This window comes from Astyanax mexicanus, chromosome 25, assembly GCF_023375975.1.
Source record: "Astyanax mexicanus isolate ESR-SI-001 chromosome 25, AstMex3_surface, whole genome shotgun sequence".
Taxonomy (NCBI): Eukaryota; Metazoa; Chordata; class Actinopteri; order Characiformes; family Acestrorhamphidae; genus Astyanax; species Astyanax mexicanus.
This window is the reverse complement of record NC_064432.1, coordinates 24,802,910-24,828,362: the sequence shown is the minus strand read 5'-3', so window position 1 is coordinate 24,828,362 and position 25,453 is coordinate 24,802,910. Positions and strand designations below refer to the sequence as shown.

The following is a 25,453-nucleotide window of genomic DNA, read 5'->3' as shown; positions in this document are numbered from 1 at the left end:
AGCTTTGGGTTGCTGTTGCTGTGGTGTTTACACGGTTGCCCACTGGCTGCCATGGTTTCCCAGGGGGTTGCTATGGTGTTTCTAGGTGTGTGCTAAGAGGTTGCCAGGTGGTTTGGGAACAGTAGACTTGCCCAAATCTGACATTTAACTATTAGAATTCAACCATATATCATTCTACATTCCTAAATTTTGTAAGTTACATTATTTTAAGTGCTTTTTAGGTAAAACATCCATTATTTTAAATTAAAGAAATGTAGACATAAGTGTACTTGTTGAAAAAGTTTCAGTATTTCAATACAGTATTTCAGTATTTTCTGGTTTATATAAAATGTTCTTAAAGTGCACACATAAACTGCTGAACATCTAAATTATGAATTTTTACATTTCACATTTCAATTTATCCTCTAAAATTCAAATATATAATATAATTTTAATATATTCTGTATATAAAGATAGCACAAGCTCTCTCCCGCTCGGGCTGTTCAGAGTATTTAAAGCCTTTTCTCTACCCTGCCACCCCCACCCCCCCCCCCCCTGCGGTTCCACACAATATGCCCTGTGACTAACACCCTGCCACACACAGCCGCTGGCACTGCCAGCCCCCCATTACACACACACGCGGGCACAGCGAGGATCATGCCACCCTGTGATTTTAAAGCTCGCTGTTAAATCATCTTCACCTAAGCCTCAGTGCACAATACTAGCCCCCTGTCAATTACACTACACACTGTACACACACACACACACACTACACACACTATACACACTGTACACACACCCTTTAATGCTCAGACCTTCTATATATTTGTTTTGTATTTTTGTTATTTGCTGTGGTGTTGGTAGGTGTTTGCTATGATGCTGCTACAGTTTTTTTAGGTGGTTGCTGTGGAAATGTTAGTTGGTCAACATGTTTTTTTCCCAGGTTGTTTATATTTGCATTGCTAGGTGGTTGCAGTGGTATCCCAATTGTTTGCAGTGATGTTGCTAGTATGCTTTCCCAAGTTTTTTGCTATGGTGTTGCTAGGTGGCTGCCAGGAAAAAAAAACAAGTTTTTTTTTTTTTCTGGTTGTTGCTATGGTGTTTCTAGGTATGTGCTAGGTGATGTCTGTACAGTTTTCTCAGGTGGTTGCTGTGGAGATGTCAGTTGGTTACTGTCTGGTTGTTATGGTGTTGTTTTGGTATAGCTGGTGGTTGCTATAAAGTTGCTAAGTGGTCAAAATGTTTTTTCCAGGTTGTTTATATTAAGGTTGCATAGTGGTTGCTAGCCGGCAGCTATTTTGCTGCTAGGTGGTTGCTATGGTATCTCATATGGTTGCTATTATGTTGCAAGGTGGGTGCTATTGTGCTGGTAGGTGGTTGCTATGGTATCCCAAATGGTTGCTATAATGTTGCTAGGTCCGTGCTAAGGTGTTGCTAAGAGGTTGGTAGGTGGTCTCTAAGGTGTTACCAAGTAACTGCTAATGAGTTGCTTAGTGTTTTACCAAGATCTTGCTGTGGTGTAACTTTTGGTTGCTGTGGTGTTGCTAGGTGCATACTGTGTTGCTGCTTAGTGATTGCTGTGAGATCCGTGGTGGTTGATGTGATGTCTGAGGTGCTGCTAGGTGATTGCTGTGATGTTCCCAAGTGGTTCTAGTAGGTCTATATAGTTGGTTTACTGTCCGCAAGGACAATTTTTCAATTCTGTGGATTTAAGGAACGTAGAGAACCACATTATGCACCTTATCGTCCACAAATCTACTACGTTTATTATTCCATCACCTGGTCAGTATTACAAGCATAATGGTTCTAGCTCTACGAGCTATCAGAGCGCTATGCTAACCTGCCATAAATGCTGCAAAACAATTACGCTGAATATCCGTCCCTGCAATCGGTGAAGGTAAATGGCACTTTTGATCTGCGGCGCGACGGCGCGCGACTGTTTTATTGCTTGCATGCATGTGTGAAAGTGCGCGACCGCTCGTGCAATACACTAATACACGATCGCTAACTGTACTGGAGACGGAAGGGCCTTCTGTGGAGAGTCATAGCAAATCAATGGCAATTCCAGCTGCGAGAGCTAGCGCACACGTAGGTCCGTAAGCGTTAGCCGAAAGTGGATTAGCGCTTGGCAACCGCGGCCGAGCGAGGAGAGGATCTGTCACCGGGCCGGAATTTATAGACCCGCCGCTCTCCGCTAAAATCACTCTGTTCCCGAGAGTCACGCCAAAAACGCCATAAGACCACGTCTCGCCACCGGCCATCCGTCATCGCTCCCTGCACTCCATTAGAGTCTCGTAGCGTTAGCGCTTTAGTGCTAACAATGCTCTGGCTGCTGTGAGCTGATGGAGTCTTCGGGTTGCCACCTTTTCTTTTTTCAGCATCGCACCATTTCACTCGCTTTCACTTGCTTTCACAGCTTTGTGAGAACATCACGCTCGGCGCGAGAGAGCTTGACTTGCTGATTAACGTGATTAGCGCGAGAGTACGGAACTCAGAGGTGCTCAAGTTGAATTTGCAAACTCTGCTAAACCTGTATCTGCTCTGTATCTGCACTCCACTCCTGCTACATTTATAATATATCTTCTAAATGATAACTCTGCTGTGGTATCTCAAATGGTTGCTATGGTGTTGCTATGGTGTTGCTATGGCTTCTCAGTTGGATTATGCTAGGTGTTTTGCACTGTTATAGATGTTGGTTGTTAAGGTATTGGTAGGTGGTTGTAGGAGGTACCTCGTCAGGTGCAGTCACTGCAAAGACCTTAAAGAAATTTTATAATGATGAAACTGGCACTCATCAGGCCCACCACAGGAAAGGAATATTTTACATTTCCAAAGCTCAGTTTATTTAATTTGCTACTTACCAGCTGTAAAAATCACCCCCTTTTTTAAACCATATACTTTTTTGTACACTATACTTGGACAATATATGTATATATTTTTTATATATATTTTTTACAATAGTAAAATTGCCTTTTTTCAGTTTTTAGTTAATTTGTTTTCCTTAAAGGACCTGGCAGTTTACTGTTAAATTTTGTAATCTAGATTTTGTACCATTTCTGCATTATTAACTGGACCTCTTAAATGCTTAAATAACTAAAATAAAGAGTTTATTAAAATAAGAGAGCACTTAAAAATGATTATTTTATTTTATTTTTTTTTATTTTACCAAATTAAAAACCTCTGGAATAAAATCAAGAGGAAGATGGATGATCACAAGCCATCAAACCACCAAACTGAACTGCTTGAATTTTTGCACCAGGAGTAAAGCAGCATAAAGTTATCCAAAAGCAGTGTGTAAGACTGGTGGAGGAGGAGAACATGATGCCAAGATGCATGAAAAAAACTGTGATTAAAAACCACCAGGGTTATTCCACCAAATATTGATTTCTGAACTCTTATTTTTTATTTGTAATTTGGGAGAAATGTTGTCTGTAGTTTATAGAATAAAACTACAATGTTCATTTTAATCAAACATAAACCTATAAATAGCAAAATCAGAGAAACTTTTTGGATTTAGGAACTGAAGTGCTCTCAGGTTGCCTCAGAGAGACACACATAAATGCTTCCTCCCATTATACCTGTATAAATTACCTGACCCCACAGGTGTGACTGTTTAAAAATGCCAGGATGTTTGAGCAGGCCTACCTGCTATGAAATAGAACAACATGTTAACCTTCAGAACCCTGCTGTGTTTCTTCTTCTCCCCAGTGGCCAGCATCCAGAGGCTGCCCGCCGTGTCGGTGATGACCGACATTAACTTCCCCATGAAGGGACGGAAGGGCATGGTGGACTGGGCCAGAAACTCAGAGGACAAAGTGGTCGTTCCTAAAGGCATTTTCCTCCCGCAGACGGCAGGTACGCTCCTTTATTTCTGTTTATTAATTCAGACGACCCCGCCGGCGTCCCAGACAGTCCGGAGGAGCCTGTCGGAAATGTTATTTTAAATGTTTAAACGTTTTCGTTTAAATTTGATTTGAGGCACAATGACCTCGTTTTTTTTTTTTTTTTTTTTTTTTGCACACAATACCAGACTGTACACCGAGCTTAAATACCATAGATGTGTCTCTTCTTGGGTGTGCCAAAAATCATTAATAATTTGGCATTCTGTACACATGAATGTTGTTAAATATGAACAGTTTTAACATTCAACCTCATAACATTTAACACCTTTTGTTATAGTTGTTTTTTTATGATGTTGCTAAATTGTTTTGTTTGGTATGATTTTCTCAGGTGGTTGCTATGGAGATGCTAGTTGGTTGGTACGGTGTTGCTTTGGTAAAGCTGGGGATTGCTATGTTTTTGGGTCTTAAATTATATTTATTGCAGTCTAAAAAAGGTCAGTTCTGATTCAGTTCTATAAGTGAATTTGTGAATAATGGCTTCCATAACAGTTTGGAGGAGCTTGTTGGTATCCCAAATGGTTGCTATGACGTTGCTATGGTTTACCTAGTTGGTTTTTCCATGTTGTTGCAAAGACTTGTTACGGTATAGCTACGGTTAAGCGTTTGCTTACTGGCTGTCATGGTTTTCTCAGTTGGTTGCCATGTTGTTATAGCTGTTGGTTGCTAAGGTGTTGGTAGGTGGTTGCCATGATGTTGCTAAATTGTTTTGTTTGACATGGTTTTCTCAGAAGGTTGCTATGGAGGGGCTAGTTGTTGGGTCAGTTTTGCTTTGATATAGCTGGGAGCTGCTACAGTGTTGCTTTGGTAGAGCTGGGGGTTGCTATGGAGATGCTGGTTGGTTGGTGCTGTTGGTTGGTATAGCTGGGGGTTGCTGTGCTGTTGTAAATGATGTACTAAACTAAAAATGACCAAGCATTGTGATTCATTACAAATGACATATTATGTATTAAAGTTCTCCTTTAGCTTGCAGCTCGATTTAGGTTGTGTCAGTGAGTCTTTGCTGTCGTAACGACAGGAAAAGTACACCTTGTGCAGCTCAAAACACACAAAGGTCATGTACTAATTCTCTTAATCAATCATGGGTGTGGTTATACAGCTGTCCCATGATTTTTGCCATGTCACTCTTTTCATTTCAACCCATCCTTGATGTGCCTGGTTTAATTAGATGATCAATTAATTATAACCACCCAATTAATGACTGCTCAAATGCTTCTTCTATATATGGCATCAGGATATAAACTGGAACAGCAGACCTTTTTATTTATATTTTTTAAAGCACATAAAAGAGTAAATCTTTAAATGGGACATCTCCTCCCTGGGGAATAAAGTCCCCTCATAAATCTTGCATCAATTTGCATCCAGACGTTACAGAATGTGGATCAATATTTGCATTTTTCAAGAACTGTGTTGTAAAATGAAGTATCTTTATAGTATGATGTTTTATAGAAGAAGAAAGGCTTTTATCAATTCATATCAATAAGAGGTATAGTTTAATCATATATAAATATTAATCTGTGACAAAATATAAACAAATAAAAATAGATAAGAGTAATTGACCATTTCTGAGGCACTAAATCATCATGCAAAAAAAAATTGTAATTATGCTTACTGATGAAATAAAAAATATAAAAATAATATATAAAAATAATTACAGGTGTTATAATTCTGATTAGACACCTGCTGCCCCATAAAACAGTAACTAAACATTTTTTCATTAATTTTAAAATGTCTAGTTGTGGTCACTGGTATGAATGAACGTCATGTGAGCAGTTTTTTGTGAAGAAAAAAAGGTGCTCCGGTGATTCAGTATAACGCTGCTTTAGTCCAGTGGAGGAGTGGGCGGTTAGAAACAATAGGATTTCGGCTCTTGCTTATGAATATTCATACATGCAAACATATATCGCCTCTGATTGGCTAACAGCACCGCGACACCAGGAAGCAGTGAGACGCACAGCAGTTAGAAAGGTTTTAAAATAAAGACATTTTTACACTAATAACAGTCTTTACAATGTCATATGTTACTTTACAGCATGTGTTATAATGCTCTGCTAAGTGCAGTTCAGACACTGACCTAGTCTTAGAGTCTCTGTAAAACACCAAATCCACCGGAGATCCTATTTAAACCTATAGTTACACATAGAAGTAGGTAGTCCAGGTCCAGAAAGTAAAAATCCATGGGTGTAACCATACAGCCTGAGTTTTAATACAACCGGAATTTTTACAACTTAAATTTTAGTGACATAATTTTTTTTACAATCTGACTTTTTACAACCTAAATTTTAACAACCTGGATTTCAATGACCTGAATTTTTAAACCTGAATTTTTACAAAGTGAATTTTAATGACATGAATTTTAACCACCTTAATTTTAATTACGTAGAATTTTTAATAAAAAGTTTTACTTCCTGTATTTTAATTAGCTCAATTTTGTAAACCTGATTTTTTCCAACCTAAATGTTTACAACCTGAATTTTATTTACCTAATTTTTATCAACCTGTATTTTTAGTCCCTAAATATATATTTTTTTGCTACATAATTTATTTATTTATTTATTTTTGTATCTGAATAATTTTATTTAGCCAAAATTTGGGCTATTTTGGAAATTTCAGTACCTAAATTTTAAATATCTGAATATAAGGTACCAATAAACTTCACACTCTTTATTTTTTTGTTTTTAAGAATCATGTTTTTTGGTTCAGGTTCTGGTGACACTGATTTAACTCTCCACCTGCTCACTTTGATTTAGGCATCCTTAATAGAGTTGCTCAATGCGCCTTATAATACAGTACAATACAGAAACTGTATATAAAGCCTTATTATATTCATTCATGCATTAAAATGAAGAAATACTAATAAGACACAGGTTTTAACAAGTTAATGCAGCTTTATTTGAGTTAATAATATTAATAATCCAGTGATCAGAATTGACTATTGGGTACAGGAACCAGTCAGATCCAGTGTCTGGTTCCGGCGGTCACTCTGACTAATGGACTGGTGATATAGGGAGGTACGGTGTGCGCCTGCCTGGGCGAGGTTGCCCACTTTCATGTATAAATTACTATGATGGAAATGGAAAGGGTCAGGCTCCTGCAGGCCTGGGGAAAAGGTTTCCGGGAGGCCACAGCAGCAGCGTTCATATTCATATTCATATTCCTGTTCCCTGCGCGGCATTCATATTTATACGTCCTCGTAACTTTATATGTCACATGGCTTTACAAAAGGGCTACAAGGCCTGTACAGTGTTGTGTGCTGTATATTAACCCTCCGGGGTCCGTGAACTCTCCGGCGGCAGCTGATACTTCTTCTCCATACTCTGATATTTCATTTAATATCTCTGTGATATTACAGTGCGTAAATAGGATTCAAATATTGCCTTAATATAGAGAATATCTTCTTTCAAATACACCATAAAGCTTGATTATATGTTACACAAATCTGGAGTTATGAGGTTATGAAATAGGGATGAGATTTCTAAAGAAGTATTTTTTTCATACATATCATTTAATGTCATTCCACAATCAAAATTTTGTAATTTTTTTTTGTATTTAATTGCTTAGTTTTATATATTTTTGGATAAAAAAATGGATTTGTAATTTTAATTCTAAAAGTGTGACTTATTTTTTTTTTCTAAATCAGTTTGATATGTTTATATGACTGTTGATAAACATGACATATATGTAATGGCATGATTCATATATATATATATTTTTTTTAAATTCATTTTAACAATGATTATTTGTATTTTTTGAAAAATATTTTCAAAAACCCATTGAAAAAATGTTTGTTGCGAAATGGTTGTGGTTGGTACGGTTTTCTCAGGTGGTTGCTGTGAAGATGACAGTTGGTCAATATGGGTTTTCCTGGTTGTTTATATTCGTGTTGCTAGCTGGTTGCTATTCTGTTGGTAGGCGGTTGCTATGGTATCCCTAATGTTTGCAATGATGTTGCTAGTTGTTTTTCCCAGGTGGTTGCTATGGTGTTGTTAAATTATTGTGGTTGGTACGGTTTTCTCAGGTGGTTGCTGTGAAGATAATAGTTGGTCATTATGGGTTTTCCTGGTTGTTTTTATTACTGTTGCTAGGTAGGTGGTTGCTATGGTATCCCAAATGTTTGTAATATTGTTAGCAAATTTAGTAAGGTAAGGTAAAGTTACTTTATTTTAGTAATTTCATTTTCAAGAAGCACTGATTTTTGGGTTATCATTGGCTGTAAACCATAATCATCAACAATAAAAGTAATAAAGGCTTAAAATAAAAAAGGCTTGTGTTTTTTGAAAAATATTTTTAAAAACCCATTGAAAAAACTCAAAAATAACAAATTTACAGAAGCGAGATAAAACCTTTTTAACTTTCCGCAGAAATAAATGTAAAAAGAGTTTATTTCAGGTCATTTTATAGAATTTCTTTTGGTCCATACATTAACAAATTTTAACACAGTTTAAAACATGTTTGTTGAAATAATGTAGTAATCTAAAAATCGACAAAAATGTAGTGCTGAGTATTAAAGAAGAATCCGATGCAGAACTACAGTCTACTGTAATTATTATACAACTACAGAGTTTTCTATATGATCAGTGGAGCTTTTTATATGAATAATAATTGATATTTTATGTATAATGAATAAAAAACACTAAAATATTGCGTACTCCAGCCTTTTACTCCTCTTCATTGTTAGATCTGCATTCGGAGGGTGTGTGATGTCGTCATAGTGAGAGCGTTTGATTGATGCCGGGTCCGCTGTTGGTTCGGTACATTATTTAATATTCGGACGCTGAAGCCCTCACTGCCCTGCCTTTAGAAAAAAACACAGCCGCCGCGCTCGGGTTCAGAGCCCAGCCATTCCCTTAATTACAGTGATCACTCTTATCTGAAGTGTATCAAAGGAGGAGTAATGGCAAATTGATTTAACATATAACTCACTCCGGATCCGGCCGGCCCACAGCGGCCCGAGCACCCGCCAACCGGACACGCCCCTTTCTTTTATACTGTATACCAATTTTATTTTTATTATTATAGTTTTTATCCTCACATCACTCAAATCTTTCTTCCAGACAACAGGAGATAATAATGCTTCTTCATTACCATATACCATTCAAATGTTTCAGTTCAAATAATGTGTTATTTCTATATATATTTCTATATATTCATGCATATAGTCTATAATCTATCCATAAAAAATCAATAAGACACAGTGAAAACCGAAAAAAATGCAATATTAACGAAAAATCTAAATGAGCAAAATCACTCGACTAGCCAATACGTCTCCAGACTTAAACCCTAAATTGAGCACCTGTGGGGCATCCTCAGGCAGAGAAGCGTAATGTGTAGCATTTCACTACGTATAATTAATTTAGATATACTAGTGCATCTCAAAATGGTCTTATATAATTATTTTATTGTTATATAAAAAAGATTTTTGTGTTTTCATTGGCTGTAAGACGTTATCATCAACAATAAAAGAAATAAACGCTGAATTACTGAAATAAAGTAACTTTTTGAGATGCACTAGTATATTTGTTGTGTATTTTTGTGTTGTTATTGGTTGCTGCGATGTTGCTTTAGTTGCTATCTGGTGTTGCTATCTGGTTGCTATTGTGTTGGTAGGTGGTTGCTATAGTATCCCGATTGTTTGCAATGATGTTGCTAGTTGGCTTTCCTGGGTGGTTGCTATGGTTTTCCCAAGTGGCTGCTGTGGTGTTGAAAGGTGGTCATTATGATGTTGCTATATGATTATGGTTGGTACGGTTTTCTCAGGTGGTTGCTGTGAAGATGATAGTTGGTCAATACAGGTTTTCCTGGTTGTTTATATTACTGTTGTTAGCTGGTTGCTATTGTGTTGGTAGGTGGTTGCTATGGTATCCCAAATGTTTGGAATATTGTTTGCAAATTTAGTAATTTAGAATATAATTTAAAAGCAAAAAAAAAAAAAGTAATTACGTTCAAAATCTATGAGATCTATTTTAAGTGTTTATTCATCTGCGGATTTCATTTTCCAGCAGGACTTGTCACACTGCCAAAAGTACCAAATGATCATACGTAATATTCTAGTTTTCTGAGACACTGATTTTTGGGTTTTACATTACATTTGGCATTTGGCATTTTCATTGGCTCTAAACCATAATCATCAACAATAAAAGTAATAAATGCTTAAATCTATATAATATATTAGTTTTGCATTTTTTTTTAAACTGAATCACTGAAATAAATTAATTTTCAATGATATTCTAAGTTTTTTAAATGATGCACCTGTACTTTGTAAGTTATTTTCTTTAAAATTCGAACTTGTTTCGTTGCAAACCAGTCATCGCTGACAGGATCCTCCCCTTCCAGCGCTTGTTTAGCGTTAGCCGCATTAGCATTTCCTGGGTGAAGTGCTGCTGTAATGCACTGCTGGCAGTAAAGTTGTGTTGGGTAAGCCAGCGAGATTATGCCTTACACTGTGGGCGCCAGCCAAGAGATGATTTATGTGAGGTTTTGTCGGGAACTCCCTTTAATATGAGATTCAGCAAGATGTTTTTTTGCGTTCCTGATTCGGAGGTTAATCTATTTTTCGTAGCAAAACACAACAGAGCAGTAATCTTGTTAAATTATTTTAGGATTAAAAACGTCCCGCCGTGGGAAGAGCGAGGCATTAAGAGATTCCTGCCTGTGAATCATTTACAGAGTCTAATTTCTGTCAGACTGCAGCTTCAAAACTCCTGTAGGGGCGGGACTTTACTAGAAATGAGTTAAAATATTTAACTGTGCAGTGAAGCAGTTTAAAAATAATAAAAAAAAATAAAAATTACCGATCACCTTCGATCTTAATTACAGGCGCTTTGATAGCCCAGTGTTACGTTAAATAGGTCTCGCATCCAGTGGGCCTACCTTTTCTGAATATACTCAAGATCCACCACATATACAGTTGAAACAAGAAGTTTACATATACTATATAAAACAACACATATACATGTTTTCTCACTGTCTGTAGAAAATTAGAATTAACCTTTGCAGTTTTCGGTCAGGTAAAATGACCAAAATAAGTTTTTTTTTTTTTTTTTTTTTTGGCATTGTTATTACTTTCTGTAAAAAAGTCAAAAGTTTACATACATTTTGGAAGTATTTGACATTTCATTAGTATTTTTTTTCATTAGTATTTGACACTTTGTAAGCAGTTTGGCAGTATGCTTCGGGTCATTGTCTGTTCGGAAGACCCGTTTGCACCCAAGCTTTAACTTCCTGGCTGATGTCTTGAGATGTTGCTTCAGTATTGCCATATAATGTTCTTTCCTCATGATGTCATTTATTTTGTGAAGTGCACCACTTCCTCTTGCAGCAAAACAACCCCACAACATGATGCTGCCGCCCCCATGTTTCACAGTTGTGATGATATTTTAAAGCTTGCAAAGTTCCCTGCTTTTCCTCCAAATGTAACAATGGTCATTATTGACAAATATCCCTCATTGAAGATGTGTGGGCTGCTATTGGACAATGCTATTGATTTTTTTTTTCTGTTAAATGTATATACTGTATGTAATCTAAATATATATTGTGTATATTGTGTGTTTTTTAACAGATATGGATGGCTCTCCAGTATTCATTCTTGGGACAGTCCTCTACAAGACCCTGGGACTAATGCTGCCGGCCCCAAAGTAAGATTTTTTTTCGCCACTACACAGATTTTAAATTTAAGTTAATTCAAGCTTAATTCAAGGACATACACTGTTTCTACACAGCTTGACGTTTTTTATTATGAGATACCATTCAAATGTACAGTAATTAATAGTTTTGTGTTTCATTTAATGTGTTCTATAATGATGAGCAGATTTGTCCAAAATCCTCTTTGATTTTTGAGAAACTGCAATAAATTTTTCTTGATTAGACGTTCAAATCTGATGCCCTAAGAACTAATTCTATTAGATATTTTACAGTAAATTCTAATGTCATTGGGCGATGCTGGTGGCACCGTGCCAGAGGATGAATTATTATGGTCTGGTTCTGGTTCAGAGGGGAGGTTCTGTCTGAAGAAGGCGGGCTGTAGGAGAGGAATAGGGTTTATTTTCCTTATCAGGTTCTGATCAGAGTGCGGGAAAATCAATATGCAGTCATTATGTTTGAACAAAACCCATCCATGAGCTTTATTAATGGACCCAAAGCTGCAAAAAAATAGTGTATTATTGAACACTACTGCACCAGAGCTACTTTAAACCAAAAGATAATATACTGATTTTTGCATTTTTGTCATACTTGTATTTTTCTGATTATCAAACAACAACAAACAAACAAAGTAATTGATCATCTATCAGTCTAGAAAAGGTTTCAAGATCATTTCTAAAGTTTTGGGACTCCAGAGAACCACAGTGATTCACTATTATTCACTAATGGAGAAAAAAACATGGAACACTGGTGAACCTTCCCAGGAGTGACCGGCCGACCGACCAAAATTACTCCAAAAGGGCATGAAGAACTCATCCAGGAGGTCCCAAAAGAACCCAGAACAACATTTGAACCCAGAACTGCAGCTCTCACTTAAACAGGACTTTTATGCTGGAAAATCCTCCAATGTGTCTGAATTAAAATAATTCTATAAAGAAGAGTGGAACAAAATTCCTCCACATAGATATAAAAGATTGGTTACACTTATTGATAAAGCTTAATAGCAGTTGTAACCAAATTATTAGGTTTAGATGGCAAACACTTTTTCTTTAATAAATGAAATTATCATTTAAAAAGTGATTTTTTTTTTTTTTTTAAGTATTTACTCAGGCTATCTTTGTCTTATTTTAAAGTTTGTTTGAAAATCGTAAATATATAAGTATGACAAAAAAGCAAAAACTAAAGAAATCTGTATGTGGCAAATACTTGTTCACGTCACTGTATATATTAATCTACAGTTACAGTAGATACGGTAGATACAGAATTGCTGTAAATGAACCAGATCCTGGTTCTGTATTAATTCCTGCCCAAATAATTATTGAGAAACTTCTTAAAAAGGACCAAAAATACCCCAAAATTATCCTATCTGTAGGAAAGTACACCTTTTTTTCAGTTGTTAAATGATAAAAATGCGAAAATATACCTGAAGCCTGGAGCTGAATCAGACAGAGCTCAGGGAAAGATCTCGGCAGTTTCACTCGTCACTCACTTTTAATGTAACCTTCTCAATTCTGACAGATCCAGGGCAGGAGAATGAATCCAGGGAGTTAATTTAGCCCCACTTTACTCTCAACTACTGTAGAAAAAAACACAATGGCAATGAAAGTGCTGTCAGAAAGTGCCAAACTTTTGTAGAACTGCTCGTATTTATCCACTCATCCGCAGAAACGGCTGTAGTATCTGTCTAAAAGCTCTGCTCGCTGTTTTGTTCCTCATATAATATAGATATTTTTCTGAAAGTTGATTTTTTTTCTTTAATTTTTCTTGTTAAAGAAACAGTTATTACTTAAGGGCATTTAATACTTTTAATAATACATTTAATAATAATAAAAAATAAAGCTAAAAGCTAATAGAACTTTTAGCTTCAGAAGGTTGTCTGAGACACAGTTGATACACAACTAATGCTAATTTAAACAGTCAAACCACTTCAGAAGATGGTCTGAGACGCATTTAAACCAGATACAAATCTGATAGCTCAGATGATCTCAGGAGAATGTCTGAGATGCATTAAAACAAGAAAGAAATTTGATCATTCTAAGCCATTTAGAATGTGGTCTTAGACTTAAGATGAAAGCTGAAACAAATTCGATATCTCAAACCACTTCAGAAGATGGTCTGAGAACAATCTAAACAAGATACCAATCCAAACCCTCAAAACACTTTTGACCGATACAAATCCCATAACTAAAATCACTTTAGGTAGTTGTCTGAGACACTTTTTGCATTAAAACTGATGCGAATTTCAACACTCAAGCTACATCATGAGGTTGTTTGAGACATATTTGGTGGTTTGAGGCACATTCAAACCAAATACAAACCTGATCACTGAAACAAACCACTTCAGGAGATCGTCTGAGACACATTTAAAACCGACACAAATCAAATCACTCAAAAGATTTCAGAAGATGGTCTGAGGTGCATCTTATAAAGATACAAATCCGATCACTTAAACCAGTTTTGAAGATGGTCTGAGACACATTTAAACCAGATACAAACCCGATCACTAAAACAAAAAAAAACCATTTCAAGAGGTGGTCTTAGACACATTTAAATAAGATACAAATCCAGTCATTTAAAGCACTTCAAAAGATGGTCTCAGACACATTTATAATAGATGCAAATCTGATCACTCAAACCACTTCAGAAAGTGGTCTGAGGCTAATTTAAAACAGATACAGATCTAGTCATTCAAAACACTTCAAACGCTGGTCTGAGACGCATTTAAAATGGATTCACATTTTATCACTCAAACCACTTCAGGAGGTGGTTTGAGGCCAATTTAAAGCGTAAACAAATCCGATGTCTCAAACCACTTTCAGGAGGACATATTTAAAACAGATACAAACCCAAAGAAAACAAACCACTTCAGGAGGACGTATATAAAACCGATATAAACCCAATTAAAACAAACCACTTCAGGAGGACGTATATAAAACCGATATAAACCCAATTAAAACAAACCACTTCAGGAGGACGTATTTAAAACCAATACAAACCCAATTAAAACAAACCACTTCAGGAGGCGGCCTGAGACAGTTCTAGAACGGATACAACATATCTAAACAAACAAACCACTTCGGGAGGACATTTAAAATGGATACAAACCCAATCACTAAAACAAACTAATTCAGGAGGTGGTCTGAGACACATTTAAAACAGATACAAATCCCATCACCCAAACTATTTGAGTAGCTGGTCTAAGACTCATTTAAACAAGTTACAAAACCAAACCCACAAACCACTTCAAAAGGTGGTCTAAGACGCATTTTAAAACCAGATACAAAGCCAATCAATAAAACAAACAACTTCAGGAGGTGATCTTAGACAAACATAAAACAGATACAAAATATCTGATCAACCAAACCACTTTAGAAGGTGGTCTAAGACGCATTCAAAAACAATACAAACCCGATCACTAAAACAAACCAGTTCAGGAGGTGGTCTGAGACACATTTAAACCATATGCAACTTTAAAACATGGTCTGAGACAGATTTAAAACAGATAAAATTACTTGAATTTTAAGTTCTTTAGGCCGTATATATTTTTTGGTGGCATGCCCTGCTGTTTTTAGGCGTGTAGGTAATGCAGAACCGGTGTGTAAGAAGATGAGAAGTTGGGGAGATAAGTGGATAAGTTATGACTGCAATATTTTTTCTCATTTATCAAAATTTGTCACTATTGAACAGATCTTTTTGTTCCCCACCGACAATCCATTCCTCACCCCAGCGGCGTATCCGCTCTGCGGTGAAGCATCGCTCCTGCATTAGTCTCAGCTCCACGTTTACGGGCCTCCAGAACCGGGAAACTAAAGACAAAAAATGAAGTGGTGCTACCTGAGATTGGGCTGGGTGGGTGGACAGGCTGTAAAGGAGTGGTGGTGGTGGTGAAAGTAAAATATATGTTTTTGCAGGGGGTGGTTGCAAATATGTGAGATGAACTATTTTCATATCATATGTTAATTACACTAATTACAGCAAGCAGAAGAAGTTTTAAAGTAAAGATATACTTTTAACTATTTTTCCTAGATCTTTAAACTTTAAAACGGGTCAATTTGACCCGTAACATAACAGGAGGGTTTATTTATGTGCACAGAATATGGAGATAAATCAGTGTCATCAGAACCTGAACCAAAAAGACATGGTTTTTGAAAAGGGTGGGAAATTTGGTGTTCTTGAAAATTTTACCTTCGAATATTTTGATATTTTTGTGATTGGCCAGCTGATTTTTAGTGACCTGAATTTTTACAACCGACAAAAAAAAAAGAAAAAGTGAAAAAATACAATCTAATACATTATTACTCTTTTTTCCGGTTACTCGAAAAATAGATTGGAAAATTTTAATGGCAAAAATTCACATTTCCCAAAATCAGATAAATACATTTGCATATTTCAAAAAACAGATCTGTAAATTTTTGTATAAAAAAAAACAGATCCGTACATTTTAATATAAAAAAAAAATCCAAAAATGATAAAATACTTTTAATATTATTAAAATAGATTTTCAATGTATTAATAAAAATCTATTTAATATTGATATAAATCTATTTTAAAATAGATTTGAAATATTTAATTACAAAATTATATGACAAGATTTTTAAGACTTTAAGAGAATTTGAGATTTTATAAATTCAGATTCGTACACTTTCAGATTTCTATATTTCTATCTCCATTTTCGGAACTTTCAGATCTTTTATGACTGTTCAAATCCACTGTTTCACAACTTTTGAGGTTCCAGATGTCTAAAGATGTGTAATTTTTGCTCAGCAGTTTTGTGTAAAATGTAATTTTATTCTAAGCTCTTCTTTTCTTTACCCCACAGGAATAACACAGCGGTGAACTCTAAAGTGATCGCAGTGACGGTGCGTCCAGAACCCCGAGTAACTGAAGCCCAGCTGGAGATAGAACTAGCTCACCTCGCTAACGTAAGTAGCTCGGCTTAAACTAGTATATTATACAGTCTCCCACATGTTCCACAACAAAAATTCAGATCCATACATTTAAGATGTAAAAAATTCACATTTATACATTTTTACCTTTTAAAACATCTGATTTTAAATTATTTGCATTTTTTTAAACAAATCAGATCAATAGATTTGCAGATTTTAAAAATAATTAAAAATAATCATCCACATATTTTTTGCATTAAAAAAAATCAAATCGATACATTTTTAGAATTAAAATAAATTAGATTTTAATTAATCGTATCATTTTTTTTTCATTCTAAAAACGTATTGATTTTTTGGAAATCTAAAAATGTATTGATTAGATTTTTTTTTCCAAATCCAAAAAATATGTGGATGATTATTTTTAATTAAAAAATGTACACATTAATTTTAAATTTTAAAATCTGCAAATGTATGGATCTGTTTGTTTTTTCTGATTTTTTGAAATCTAAAAAAAATCTGATCCATACATTTGTAGATTTTAAAATTAGATCCATTTTTCTATTAGATTCAGAAAATTTAGAGATCAAAGATTCAGATGCATACATTTTTAGATTTTAAAAAAATCAGATTCGTACATTTTTAGATTTTAAAAATTCTGATTTTTAAAATAAGATCCATACATTTGCGGATTTTGAAAAAACAGATCCATACATTCAGATTTCAAAAAATTGTATCCATGAGTTTTTACATTTAAAAAATTAAGATTTCAAAGTGTCAGATGCATTTTTTTTTTTTAGATTTCAAAAAATCAGATTAAAGAAAAATTAGATCTATGAATTTGGAGATTTCAAAAATTCAGACTTGTATGTATTCACATATATTGCGCATGTTTCAGAACAGAGTTAAGTCATCACCTTGTTTTATTTGTCCTGTTCTCCCTCCGTTCTTGCTGAGTGGTTTGGCAGCAGGCTGCTGCGTCATGAGTCTGCGGGCGTCGCTCGGTTGGCGTGGGGAACGTGGCGGGCGCGTGACGCTGGATTTTATGATGCACACGTGGCCGTAAAGCGAGGCTAAAAGCAGAGGGAACAGTGACTCAACCCAACAAATGACAAATGGTGGCTGGCGGTGCCAAATCCTAAAAATACGCCCGTCTCGTGGCGTCTCGTTCCCGCCCGCGCCGGCTTTTATGAGTCTGTTAAAGACGTGAAAGAGGATGCGCCGTGATTAACCTGAAAGAGAGAGAATCCTTTTACGGATCGGCGTTCCGTTATAAACCAGATTACCTTCCTCCCAATCGAAGAGTACGATCGCTCCTCTCGTAAATGACGTACGGAGCAATCAAACCTTCATAGTTTAGAAAGCTTCGCCATTTAGCAAATTGGCCTTTTAAGCAGCGAAGAGTGAAAAAAAAGACACAAAGGAGCGGATTAGGATTTAGGATACAGTTCAAGGGAATTTCAAAGGCGATCCGGGGCACGGATTTATCCCACCCCGACTCGGGGAATCGTGGAGACGAGCCGCGACAATGCCGCCGCCATCGCCGCCATCGCTTCCGAGCGCCCTAATCAACAAACAAAGGGAAGTAATTGGTTCGATAATTAATTTGCCGCCTCCCGCAGTCGCTCCCCGCCATATAAAGTGTCAGGAGAGCGGGAAGGGGGCGTGGCCAAGTAATTACTCCGACATCTGTCTTCACAAAGGCGGCCTCGTTCTGAATTATCTCCTGGATGAAAGTGGGAGTCGGCGGGGGGCGGTGGGGGGGGTGGGGGGGCTGGGGGTGGGGGGTTGTTTGTTGAATGTTTGCTGCATGTGTGGCATAAAACCATAAAATTAACCCCAACAATAGACTATAGAATGGCATCAATTTACGCTAAATTAGCATTAGCGTCATTCAATTCAATGTGCAAATAAATGGCTTGATTTATACAGAATGTTGCTCTTCTTTAAATTATTATTGTAGATGTTATAGGTGCCAGAGAATGCTTTTATTGACAAGAATAGAAAAAAAAAAAAAATATATATATATATATATATATATATACATAGATATGTAGATGTATTAAACACAGAGTGATCTATTTTAAGTGTTTGTTTCTTTTATTGTTGATGATTATGAAGCTTACAGCCAATGAAAACCCAAAAATCAGTGTCTCGGAAAATTAGAATATTATGTAAGACCAATTGGTACTTTTGTCAGTGTGGGCAGTGTGCCAAATCCTGCTGGAAAATGAAATCTGCATCTCCATAAAAGTCGTCAGTAGCAGAGGGAAGCTGTAAGATATGACGTGCTGTAAGATTTTGTGGGAAAACAAAACTGCACTGACTTTAGACTTGATAATAAAACACAGTGGATCAACACCAGCAGATGACAGACATGACTCTCCAAACTAACAATCACTGATCATCAGTACATTTTACATTTCATTTAAAGTAAATCAAGAGATCAGAGTCTGGAGGAAGAGTGGAGAGACACACAGTCCAAACTGCTCGAGGTCTAGTGTGAAGTTTCCACCAATCAGTGATGGTTTGGAGATGAAGATTTCATTTACCAGCAGGACTTGGCACACTGCCCACGCTGCCAAAAGTACCAATTGGTTTTATATAATATTCTACTTTTCTGAGACACTGATTTTTTGATTTTCATTGGCTGTAACCCCAAATCATCAACAATAAAAGACATAAACACTTAAAATAGATCACTCTGTGTTTAATACATCTGTATTATATTTATGTAGTTTCACATTTTCAACTGAATTACTGAAATAAAGTATTTTTTTTAATGATATTCTAATTTTTTGAGATGCACTTTTATAGATCTCTCACCAAGAGATACACTACCCAAAAGCTGCGTCGGATTAAAATTGTCAGCCTTGTAGCCTCACTTTTGATTCACGGTCCTGAAGAAGCCTCATTTCCTGAGATAAAAAGTAAAAAATTAAGGAAATTACTGATGAAATTCTGATGAAAGAAGAGACAAAAATATTAAAATAACTAATGCTCTTGTTTTTACCTTGCAGGGAACTATGAACCCGTTCTGTGTGCTGTGGGACAGCTCCATCATGTAAGTGGATAAGACTTATTTTCTTTTTTTGTGGACATTCATCCAATTATCCGTCTGTCTTTCCTTTTCTGTTTGGGTCATTATAAGAATATTATGCCTTTTGGCATCTCAAAATGATTTAAAATCAATTTTAGTGGCTTTAAAGCTTAAGATTTAAAGGCGACATACACACAATGCAAAACAGCATTTCAATCATTATAGTTAAAAACCTTAGACAGTACACAGCAAGATTAGCCAGCAGACTTCGTTTGAGGGAGGGATCTGTAATCTGGACCTACTGTCCATGGCAAGTCAGCAGATGAGGGAGATGACAAAACTTTTAAATAATGAGTTTTGTGCTTCTAAAACTGGTAAGAATAGTAATAAAGAATCTTTTTCGTTTCTTATTTTCTGTAAAAACTTTTTGTATAGAACACAGACCTTTTCTAACTTGTGTAAAAAGAGGTAAAATATATGTTACCTTTAAGCTAAATGAATAATTGAAAATTATAAATTTGCTTACATTGTAAAAGCTAAACCCCTACATCAAAGAAAACTGTATAAAATGTAAAAATGTTACTTTAATAAGGAGATTAACATATATACATATACATATATGTATAAAAATGTGTTAATTCAGGGTACATTTTGAAATATCCGTTGTTATACAGTGTTTATATAGAGTTTAAACAACTATGCTGCAACACAAAAGACACTTTGTTTTAATTTGGACCCAAACAGTGTTTAAAACGCATGGTCTATTGTGTGCATTGGTCCCATGAGATGCTGCGGCTGTTTTAAGATGATATATACATGCATATTTAACTCACGGTATCCATGGCAGCAGGAGGGATTGTGTTGTTTTAATGGAAAAAAAAAAGAGGAGCGAAGTGTTTCAGATCGCCGCCTCATAAATTAGCACATTTAATCAGCTTCTCTCACTTAGTATATTATTATACTGTGGTTTAACAGCATATTTATAATAAGTAAAAGCGCCTTTCTTGGTGTGAATGTAAATGAATGGCTTGTTTGTATCGGATGTTGCCCTTTTTACTCTGATTTAAGATCAGTGCCAGACATTATAGGAGCTTGAGAATGCACACGAAACTCTTCCTCAACCTCCGTTGTCTGCAGCAGCTAGTAAAAGAAAATATTCAGAAAAAAAACGAGTCGATCAGGAAAAGCACCGTGTCTACATCAACCCGCCCACATCGGCTCGGGACCGCCCACAGGCAGAGCTGAAGCCGGGCAGCGACACCGTCTCATCATATAGGATCTAAATAACAGAGCTAGAAACAGCATGCAGTTCATTCCTGTGTTATTTGTGCGAATAATACATCAGTGTTTTATATGATTTACCCAGTAATTCAGAGCTAAGAAACAAATGGTTCGAATTTGTGTATGGAGGAACACCACCAAAGAAGTACAATTGAGATAGGTAGGTGTTTAGATGTTTAGAACAGTTCTGTTTACACTTGTTAAAAGTAAAAATAAAAAAATTTGGGGTGAATTTTTACTTTCTGACCTGGACTACTCACCTCTGTGTGTAAGTAACTATAGGTTTAAATAGGATCTCCGGTGGATTTGGTGTTTTACAGAGATTCTAAGACTAGGTCAGTGGCACTACACATGTTGTAAAGTAATATATGACATTTCAAAGACTGTTATTAGTGTAAAAATGTCTTTATCCTTAAAACATTTCTAACTGTTGTTCATCTCGCTGGTGTACTGTTATCCAATCAGAGACGGCAATATGTTTGCATGTATGAATATTCATGAGCAAGAGCCGAAATCCTATCATTTCTCGCCCCTACTCACTCCTCCACCGGACTAAAGCAGTGTTATACCGGATCACCGGAACACTTTTTTTTTTTTTTTTTTTTTTTTTTTTTTTTCCCACCAAATCCAGCTCACATGGCATTCATTCACACTAGAGACACAACTAGACATTTTTAAATGAATAAAGCCAACTAACAACACAAATTAAAATGCACTTGTTAAAAAATATGTTTAATATTCAGTTCCCTTTAAATTTTACATTCATTCATTTTATATTTTACATTTACTTGATGCAGCATAAAATTGGCAGTTTGGTCAGCTTTAATACTGTTTAATACATACATGAACTAAACAAATGTAGCTGATGCAATGCTAAATATGTATTTGGACCAACTTAGGTGTATTTGGTTCACATATTATATTTAATTGACTCATTGCAATGACTTATTTTCTTTAATTTGACCAAAATTCTAAGGATTCTAGAGATTTTTAAAAAAATGCATCTAACAGAACTTAAATTAGACCAACTAAAAAGTAGAGATTTTTAAGTTGGCGAGAGTAATTTCTTTACAATGTAAGTAAAAAAAAAAAAGCTAGCTACTTTAAGAAAAAAATAATAATTTTAAGAATTTGTATTGTGTTGAAAATTTGTATCTTCAAGTGCGATCACCGCAAAGACCATCAGAGCTATTACAATGAAGAAACTGGCACTAATCAGGACCGCCCCAGGAAAGCATAAAAGAGCAAGAGTTCCCTCTGTTGCACAGGATAAGTTCTGCAGAGTTACCAGCCTCAGAAATAAGACTATTTTGGGTTTAGTTTAACACTTTTAAGTTACTACATGATTCCTTATGTGTTTCTTCATATTCTAAATCACTCCACTATTAATTTATAATGTAAAATGTGGTATCTACATGTGTAAATAATGTATTTGCTGTATTCTGAGATGTTTGAAATGCATGTTTTTACACTTTTGTTGGATTAGACCTCTTTTAAAAGCTTTTAAAAAGCCCACACATTAGCACTAAGCCAGTGTAAGCAGCAGTTATAGTCCTTGATTGCCATAAAAGGGCAACTTCCTCTACCCTCCCCTCCGAGCTGGTGCTTGAGGATAATTGCTGCAGCTCACTGAGGAGCGAGGAAAGTCCACAAGAGTGAAATTCAGATGAAAGGCACAAATCCCACAATAGTAAGAGGCAATAGAGCCAGCCAAGAGTGAATTACCTCGCCTGCTTCGGGAAACTGAGCCGAGTGGAGCGCATTATTGCAGCGTTTGCTAATATTTGCTGGCTTTAAGTAGCGCTGCTAAAGACTGCTATTGAAGAAAATGAAATGAAAACAGTATTTCAGTGAGATTTTAGTGCTTTATTGCATGAAATAACTATTTGATTGCTGTCATTTAGCTTGTCTGAGCCTAGTCTGGGTCTTCCAGCATGACAATGACCCGAAACACTCAGCCAGGGCTACTAAGGAGTGGCTCTGTAAGAAGCATTTCAATGTCTTGGAGTGGCCTAGCAACCCCAACAAATGAAAGATATGTTAATAATGTTAATAATCAATTTGCTTTTTATTGCATGAAATATGTATTTGATACAATAGAAAAAAAGAAACTAAATGCACATTTAACAAATGTGTTCGTTAGACAGGGTCTTGGCTGCGTCTTCCAGCATGACAGTGACCCGAAACACTCATGGAATGACTCAATAAGAACTATTTCAAGGTGCTGGAGTGGCCTAAAAACCCCCGACACATGAAGGATCTGGAGAAGATCTGTAAATAAAAATGCAATTACATTGTATGATTTAGTTTTTTTTTTAAATGATTAATTGGCTTTTTGTTGCATAAAGTAACTGTAAATTGACAAATTGCCACACATGAAAGATCTGGAGACAATCTGTAAACAAAAATCCAGAAATTTAAATTGTATGATTTTTTTTTTTTTTTAATAATTAATTTGCTTTTTATTGCATAAAGTAAATATTTGATACACTAGAAAAACAGAACTTAATGGATATTTCCCTAAATTGGCATCATTTAGGTCTTTAGTCAGTCTGTCTGTCAGCCAGCCACCATAGGTGGTGACTTGGGTCATTGTCATGCAGGAAGACCCAAAGGAGTAGCTCCATAAGAAGTATTTGAAGGTTCTGGAATGGCCTAGCAACCACGATCTGTAAATGACAATCCAGAAAATCACATTGTATGATTTTTTTTAAATATTTAATGTGCTTTTTATTGCATAAAGTAAGTACATTGAGTTTCAGCTCCTTCTGAAAATATTTCTATTGGGTTTAGGTCTGAAGACTAGGATTAGGCTAGGCCACTCCAGGACTTTGAAATGCTTCTTATGGAGCCACTCTTTTGTTGCTCTGGCTGCGTGTTTTCAGGTCATTGTCATGCTGGAAGACCCAGCCACAACCCATGCTGGACGACCGATGGACAGACAAGCTTTGAGTGTTTAATGTAATAGAGGCATGTCTAGCATTTCTTCTGAGAGCCTTTTTATCTTATATATATATATATATATATATATATATATATATATATATATATATATATATATATATATATATATATATATATATATATATATAGTTCTTTTCAAACCACACCTGTAATAATCACCTGTACATATCTTCCAGTGCAAAGATTTTTTTTTTTTTTTTTTTTTTTTTTGAGCAATTGCAGTTATGTTATTTTTTGCCAATTACTATAATTTGACTGCATTTTCTTCCCCGTTCTGCTGCAGTGTTAACTTAATTAGTTAATTTACTTCTAAGCAATCTTGGTTTCCTTCATTACTCTGTAAATTCTAAGCGAATATAAATGAATATGTAGCGCTTATCGAATTCCTCCGCTTTGAGAAGCGAGGTGAGATAGGCACGCTCAGGTTTTTTAATGACGCATTTCCAGCATCAAAGATGCAGCATGAGAGATAACACCAGCCCATCTCAGCCCATCGGTGGGCTCTTCACAGACTCTTTCATTCCCAACTTCTTTTAGGCTTCTGCTTTAACTCAGCCATTGTTCCTCAACCTGCAGTTAACAGGAAATGACGTTCTTATGGCCTGATCTGGTGTAGATGGGCTCTGTGGTAGACATGTTCTCTGGAGATGTGTGGAGAAAAGCTGGTTCCATAAAGCTAGACCGTTTTTAAACTCCTAAATGAAGAGAAATACGTGTATTTTCAGTGGACATTAAAAACATAACAGTGAAATTCAGAATTTAATCAATAATTAAGGATCTAAATACAATGAGGTAAATATTGTGAGGATGCACTGTTGATGAGTTTTTTTATTTTAAGTAGACGTACACTCATAACCCTAAAACTGATCCCAACATCCATCCTGACTCTAGTCCCAACTTCAATACTAAAATCAATCCTTAAATGCGTCCTTGCCCTAGTCCCAACCTCAGTACAAAACTTAATCCTTAAATGACTGTAATCCCAACCTCAAGCCAAAACTTAATCCCAACACTAATCCTGGCTCTAGTCCCAACCTCAGTACAAAACTTAATCCTTAAATGACTGTAATCCCAACCTCAAGCCAAAACTTAATCCCAACACTAATCCTGGCTCTAGTCCCAACCTCAGTACAAAACTTAATCCTTAAATGACTGTAATCCCAACCTCAAGCCAAAACTTAATCCCAACACTAATCCTGGCTCTAGTCCCAACTTCAGTACAAAACTTAATCCTTAAATGCATCCTGGCCTTAGTCCCAATTTTTTATTTAAAACTTAATCCCAAAACTCATCCTAGCTCTAGTCTTAACCTCAAACCAAAATTATTAATCCCAACCTAAATCCAAAACTTAATCCTTAAATGCATCCTGACTCTAGTCCCAACCTTAATCCATAAATTAATCCTTAAATGCATCCTTGCCCTAGTCCTAAAATCAATCCAAAACTTAATCCTTAAATGCATCCTGACTGTAATCCCAACCTCAAGCCAAAACTTAATCCCAACACTAATCCTGGACGTAGTCTCAACTTTAATCCAAAACTTAATCCAACACTTATCCTGGCCCTATTCCCAACGTCAATCCTAAACTAAATCCCAACACTACTCCTGGCCCTAGTCTTAACTTTATTTCAAAATCTATAATCCAACACTAATCCTGGCCCTAGTCCTAACCTCAATCCAAAATCGTTAATCCCAACCTCAATCCAAAATTTAATGCCAACACCAATCCTGGCCCTATTCGCCACCTCAATCCAAAACTTAATCCCAA

The 25,453-nt window shown here is 35.9% G+C and overlaps 1 protein-coding gene across 4 annotated transcripts in view; it reads left to right on the top strand.

Annotated features, from left to right (window-relative positions):
* adgrb3 (adhesion G protein-coupled receptor B3) overlaps positions 1–25,453 on the top strand; it is a 321,788-nt gene that overhangs the window by 210,065 nt on the left and 86,270 nt on the right. For all 4 annotated transcript variants that reach the window (XM_022682079.2, XM_049472155.1, XM_022682078.2 and 1 more), the window contains 4 exons: positions 3,688–3,834; positions 11,437–11,512; positions 16,336–16,438; positions 19,420–19,463. In XM_022682079.2, coding sequence (XP_022537800.2) covers positions 3,688–3,834; positions 11,437–11,512; positions 16,336–16,438; positions 19,420–19,463 — 370 coding nt within the window. The remainder of the gene's footprint in view (positions 1–3,687; positions 3,835–11,436; positions 11,513–16,335; positions 16,439–19,419; positions 19,464–25,453) is intronic.